We start from the raw sequence: 6,302 nt of genomic DNA, 5'->3' as shown, positions 1-6,302 counted from the left end.
ATTGAGGAAGAGGAACCTCAGAGAAAATTTCTCCATCACTTTACCTGGAAGTAAGTCTGTAGGGCATTTTCTTGATTAGTGACTGATGTGGGCGAGCCCCGGCCACAGCCCACAGTGGGCCAATGCCACTCTAGGGCAGGTGGTCACGGATTGTGTAAGAAATCAGGCTGAGCACACGATAAGAAGCAAGCCAGTAAGCAATGTTCCTGCCCGGCATCCACTTCAGTTCCACTCCAGGTTCCTGCCTTGAGTTTCTGCCCTGGCTCACCTCAGTGGTGAACTAAATAAACCCTTTCTTTCCCAAGTTGCTTTTGGTCATGGTATTTTCTCACAGCGATTGCAACTCTAAGACAAATACCAACGATGTTTGCCTACAGTGAGTAGAGGAGGAAATGCTAGTCAGTGCGGAAAAAAGAATAGAAATAAATTCATGAGCCAACCCAAGCAGTGTGGATATTTCCCACTGCAGGAGCCCTAAGGTGAATGGCAGTGTAATTAGACATACATGTTTAAAAGAAAATTTAAACAGCTGCCAACCAGTGGTTTGTCAGTAGAAAAAAAGCACCGCACTTAATAGGACTCAACACAGCTCGAAGATTCCCACAGCTAGAAATGACTTATTTCTTTTCCACCCATCAGTAGGTGATTTGGTCACCTGAGTCCCCTCTTGAAAGAAGTGTGACACAGCATGAATAGTTGTGAACTTACACTTTATTCATGGGCATTAGACCGTGATAAACTGTAAACAAGTGAGTTGTTTGCCATTTGGGTGCAGTCACAGCTTTCAGAAGTATTCAGAAGCACCAGGTGTAAAAATCTCCTGAGACACTGTCTTCCTCCAGGGACCATTTGTACTACCTAACACACTGAAGTATTCTCTGGCGTGTTATTAAAGCGCTGCTGGCTCAGTGGGAGAACTGGACATGTTCTCCAGGCACCAGAAGCACCACCTCATGGGGTCATTGCAGCTCTAAATGTTCCTCGTTGTCAAGTGAAATAAGTGTACAACCCACAACTGACTTCAGTCAGCTGGCTGGCTGGCCTCCCCAGATACAACCTTGTAATCACAGTCTTGGTGAATTAGTCAGAAAGAGTTAACTGGTTAAGTGAAATAGTTAAGGCTACAGAAATTATAAATAACTTATATATTAATAGAAATTCATTCTTATGACAAAAAGTTGCTATTATAAATATTTCTTTGATTGATGAGTTTAAAAATATATTCTCCATATAAATAATTTTAAATATTAATAAATAGGTTTAGATTCAAGATTCAAATAGTGCTGGCAGGATTGTTCTTATTTAGACGATTGCCACCTCCGAAGCAGCACCGACTCCTTTTCCGCTTCCTTAGGGTGACTCTGGGTGACAGATGGCCCATTACTTTGACAAGTTCATTGATAGCTTTGCTCTGGATCTGTGGATCATTTACCTAATGGGAAAAAAATTAAATCAATTCCAAACATTCTTCTTTCAACATCATGGTCAATGAAAATGGAAATATCCCTTTTAGGAAAAGTAATTTTGTATAGCAATATGGGCCTTTCATTTGTAGTATTAACTTCTGTAGCAGTTAAGACCACAAGGATCATTAAATTTCCAAGTTGTACAACAGGTAATGGGGTGAATTATATCACATAGCTGTCTTTAACATAACTGCTCTAGAAAGCTCAAAATGGAAAACTAAAAAGGCTCCTGAGGGGCATGGGGAAAAGGGTAGGAGTGTGTATACAGTAACTCTGAAGTAGAACCAGACACTTAATCTCCCAGAACCTGCTTTCCTGTCATGAGTTTGGTGAGATGATTTTTTTTTAATGTACAAGGTCCACCAACTCCTCATTTGATCAGGCCTTTCCATTCATACTCCAAAAATTCCTGTAGGCCAAGGCTCCCCATGGTATAACAGAAGGCTCTAGCGATCTACCAAGGACCTCAGAGACCCAGGTGCGTGAAAGAGAAGGCCCATGTCTTTGTGAGCTAAGTTCCCCACAAGAGATTCTGATACAAGCCAAAGACTGAGAGCTGGCAACACAGGCTAAGTACTATGGAAAAAACCCAAGTCCAAAATAAATGACAAATACCATTTAAATTTCTCCCAAATAGATCAGTGTCAGCATTTCTAAGACTGAATTAAAAATAAACTCAAATCGTGTTCAGATTAGTAATAATCAATTTGCATTTACAATTTGGAGGTGCAACAGTGTTTTCGGCTTTTTGCACATTAATCTAACTACTTAGACTTCTCCACTATACCCAAAAGAGCCACGTGGGCAATTTTGTGCTTAATAAAATGAAGACCATTTACTGTTATCTGGTTTGTTTGTTTTTCTAATACTGGAAATACTCTAACTTCCTTGCTACATTTCCAAGAAGGATTCAGAGGTTTATAAGACAAGGCTAGTTAGGTGTGTGGGGGGGGGTGGCTCTGTGTGTGTATGTGTATCTGTGTGTGTTCCTGAAATGTTTCAACAATGCAACAAAATAGGACAAGAGTTAGATTGCTCAAGATCACCATATGAAACACAAGACCCAGGACTTTGAAAAAGATGAAACCAAGGCCTCAGGAGTAGCAAGTTACTACCAACTGTGTGTTGTAAAGACAAATTTATGGGCCACTTTTCAAAACATTCAAGAGACTTAGCCAGATCTGAAGAGCAAGCCCAAAGTGGAAGTAAGGCAGAAACAATTAATTACTTTATCCATCTCTCATTGATGGACTAAAATGTGCTGCTATCTTCCAACTCCTGACAGAGAATATGAGTAAACTTAGAGGCAGACCTGGGTAGACTAAAGGCTGGGCACAAATAATAAGGCCACAGAATATAACAAGACACATGTCCCTTTCGTTTGAGCCTATTTATCATCAAAGCATACAGATTTTTGGAATACCTTTGCCTTCTCAAAAAAATTTAGAAAAATGTCTTTATGCTTTCAAGTTATCTTTCAGATTCCAAAGGCCATAATTTAAAGGTGTAGGATGGTTTTATGATAAAACCTGAACTAGCTGAAATACCCCCATATCTGAAAGCTAACTGAGCAAGCCTTTCTAAAGATATACAAAGGAATCTTTTCGAAAGGTGTATACCGTTGCTTCTCCGAAAAACAAATTGGACTACATAGCATGAGAGGATAACCAGAGACTAAGGGTAGGATGTCTCCTTAGAAGCTGGAATGCTTTTCTCTCATCCTCATTTTCTACCTATAACACTGTACAGGTTTGGTTTGGTTTGGTTTGGTTTGGTTTGGTTTGGTTTGGTTTGGTTTGGTTTGAGCAAAAGAAATAAATGCATGTAGTGATCCCAGCTGGTTCCTATCAAGATAGGAAACTGCACCCAGCCAGGCATGTGAGTCATCTGAAGTCACAGTTCCTTGTGGCCTGCTTGGGAGGAGGAGGGCACACAGTCTTCTCACTCCCTCCCACTGCTCTTTCCACTAACACCCAACTTCCCATCCTAATTGAGAGTTTCCATCACATACCCTGGGGTACCACAAGAGCTCTATTCAATGCTCCCCTCTTCTGCCTCCTCCTCATAGCATTTACCCATCACGTGGAAAATAGTTTGAATGTCTGTGCTTTTCCAAACTCCCTCACAATATGCCTGCAGTGAGGAAACATCTCAGACAGGGGCACAACTAAGTTTTATCAACTGTTTAGTAGCCAATTTCTACCGCCTGATGATCCAATACAAGGCAAAAATACAATAATAAAACAATTTGCAAAGGCATCTCACCTCAATCTTCATGATGCTCATGAACCCATCGTATTTCGCTTCACTGTTGTTAAAGAAGTTAGCGATTAGATCTGCCCTGATGGCGTTTATGCTCTTCTCAATGGCTTGGTTGCCTTTCAAGGCTTCAAAGAGTTTGAAGTAGAAAGAGACAATCTGGACATCAATTACTTTTGTGTCGCCATCCTTGGGAAACAAGAGCACAAAGAGAGGATGGTGGGAACTAGTCCATTTGAAACAACAGGGAAACCAGAAGAAGGAGAAACAGAAAGGAAGGAATATTCAGCTTACCTCTTGCCAGTTCCTCAAGACATGTAAAACAACGTCCTTACTATCCCCCACAGCTGAGTTACTTGAGTTCTAAGGAAAAGAGGAAAGACTAATTTGTAATTTTTTCACCAACTCCCCTAAAAATATTTATCAGGTTTTGTTAAATTCAGTGTTGACAACAGCCCCTGATTTCCTTATCTGCCCTTCTGCTCTCTTCTAATAACAAGCGTCCTCAAAAGACTATGTGTTAAATTTAGCCAAAGACTATTGTGCTCTTTTAGCTTTAGTATTTACTAGCCTAATCTTGAAATTTCAAGGCCACCAATAAACTCAACAAAGCTGATGAGATTTCAAGGACCCCAAATAACTGTAGTGAGCTAACGAAAATGACTCTCAAATTAAGAAGGGGAGAAAAAAAATCATCAAAATAATTCCACTGTTCACGCTGCCCCCTTCTGGTACAGGCTCCAATAACTATAACATTGGTCTGTGCTCTTAACCGCTGTCTTAAAAGATTGCTCCAAACACATGTGTGAGACAGCTTGATTTGCATTGTGAGGATAAAACTGACTGTGAATGCTTGAAGATTGTTATAATAGCTACGTGTATAGCTGCGTACATTTGGGACAAAGTATAAAGTTTTAAAGAAAAAAACTTGTTTTCGTTAACCATTAATTTAAAATTTTTTCATAAAAGAAAAAAAAAAGTCAAACTGTAAGAAACAACTCCCATCAAACCTCACCAAGCAACTGGCTCTAGTGATAATTCGCTTGTAAAAGAATTTCAAAATCACTTTTTTAGGAAAAAACAAAACAAAACAAACAAACAAAAAAAACACCTGCAAGGGGCATTTCTCAAGCAGAAACACCACGAACTTTGCCTTCTATGACTTTAAGTAAGAAGTTGTCTCCCTGGGTATTTTAAAGGCAATATTCATCTCTTGCTGTCACTTTCACGGTAGTCTGAAGAATGAGAAATGAATAGCCAACCATGAAGGTAGGAGTGCTTCTTATCATGACGATATGATTAAAAAAATAAATAAAAAGAAAAAGAAATCAGAAAATGATCAGCATGTTTCTGCTGTCTCTGGGAAGATTTGTAAATACCTTCACTCTCTATAGCAAATGGAACAGAGGGTTAAATAAGATCACTGTGTCAGTAAACACCTCACCAACAAATAGCTACAAAGCACCTCGCCTTCTCAAAATGACTGTGGGCCCAGAGACAGCAGCCTAGGCGTTGACAGCGGCAAGTCAGCACCAGTCACTTTCAACCACAAGCATTATTAAAAGATCATACTTACGAAATATCTCTTCAGATTTTCTATTTCTTCAATGATTGGGACCTGACTACTGCAGCCAGAAATCGCCAGGAGGCAGAGCTGCAAAGCCAAGATGCAGTGTGTAGCGTTCATGGTCTCTGAGCTAGGCTGAGGCAGGGCAAGTCCGGCTCCTGTACGAAGTCAGAGGGCCCAAAGGAATCGGCTGATGTGTCTTCTCTAGTAGCTGAGCAGCCAATGGAAGCTATACCCTGCACCTCCCTTTCTGACAGTATTTATACCTAATCGAAGGCTCCTCAGGATTACGTATTTTCACAAGTTTTTTTTTTTTTTTTTTTTTTTTAGATGAGATGGTGACAGATAGGTGGGAAGCTAAGTTACTTTGCATTGTAACTATGGTTTTGTGGCATGGCGTTGTAGTTAAGAGTTTCCTTTCAACTCCTTGGGCTCTCTGACGATGAGACAGACCCACTGTGCCCACCTGTGCCATTTTCGTGGGATTCTCTGAAAGCACTTTTACTTCACACCATTTGGGCTCTGGAAATTGCTTTCACATCTCCCCTTTTTGCCCCTGTAATTTGAATTTCTCATCCACAGAGCACAGCACATTGAGCATTTGTTTGTGGTTGGGGACAACTGAAGAAAGGAAACTCTTGGGCTTCCCAAACCTCTGCCAGGGGGGAAGCCTTTTTAAACTTTTCTTGCAAATGACTAGAAAGTAAGGAAAGAATACAGTTTAAAAAAAATAAATAAAAATAAAGCCAATGTGGTTAGGAAGACCTTCATCAGAGGTGATTAGTAAAATACCTGCAAATCACTCAAGGTCAAATTGCCCAGAAGGAAGAAAATGCAGACCACATAGGTAAAAATAAAATTGTCTAGTTTCTCCATAAAAGTAAAAATGCAGGAATAATTCATTAAGTATTATATTTCAACCAATATATCAATGGGCACCAAGGGACATGATGGATATGAGTTTCAAGGCCTCTGCTACTAAATCTTTAAAACCTGGTGTACATCTTGTA

The 6,302-nt window shown here is 40.0% G+C and overlaps 1 protein-coding gene across 1 annotated transcript; it reads right to left on the bottom strand.

Moving 5' to 3' along the window:
- Positions 1–694: 694 nt before the first annotated feature.
- Positions 695–5,525, bottom strand: Ifng (interferon gamma). The gene is made up of 4 exons (XM_021658385.1): positions 5,302–5,525; positions 4,020–4,088; positions 3,732–3,914; positions 695–1,432 (listed from the first exon to the last, which is right to left on the bottom strand). The coding sequence occupies exons 1-4, from the start codon at positions 5,410–5,412 to the stop codon at positions 1,274–1,276; spliced, it is 522 nt and encodes a 173-aa protein (XP_021514060.1). The 5' UTR covers positions 5,413–5,525; the 3' UTR covers positions 695–1,273.
- Between the last annotated feature and the right edge of the window lie 777 nt (positions 5,526–6,302).

This window comes from Meriones unguiculatus, chromosome 2, assembly GCF_030254825.1.
Source record: "Meriones unguiculatus strain TT.TT164.6M chromosome 2, Bangor_MerUng_6.1, whole genome shotgun sequence".
NCBI lineage: Eukaryota > Metazoa > Chordata > Mammalia > Rodentia > Muridae > Meriones > Meriones unguiculatus.
The sequence above is the reverse complement of the archived record's forward strand: the minus strand, read 5'-3'. Positions and strand labels throughout refer to the sequence as shown.

Coding starts and splice junctions, on each gene's coding strand:
- Ifng (XM_021658385.1), bottom strand. CDS start 5,412: ATGAACGCTACACACTGCATCTTGGCTTTGCAGCTCTGCCTCCTGGCG. Junction 3,915..4,019: donor TCTTGAGGAACTGGCAAGAG/GTAAGCTGAATA, acceptor TTGTTTCCCAAG/GATGGCGACACAAAAGTAAT. Junction 1,433..3,731: donor TGAGCATCATGAAGATTGAG/GTGAGATGCCTT, acceptor TTTTCCCATTAG/GTAAATGATCCACAGATCCA.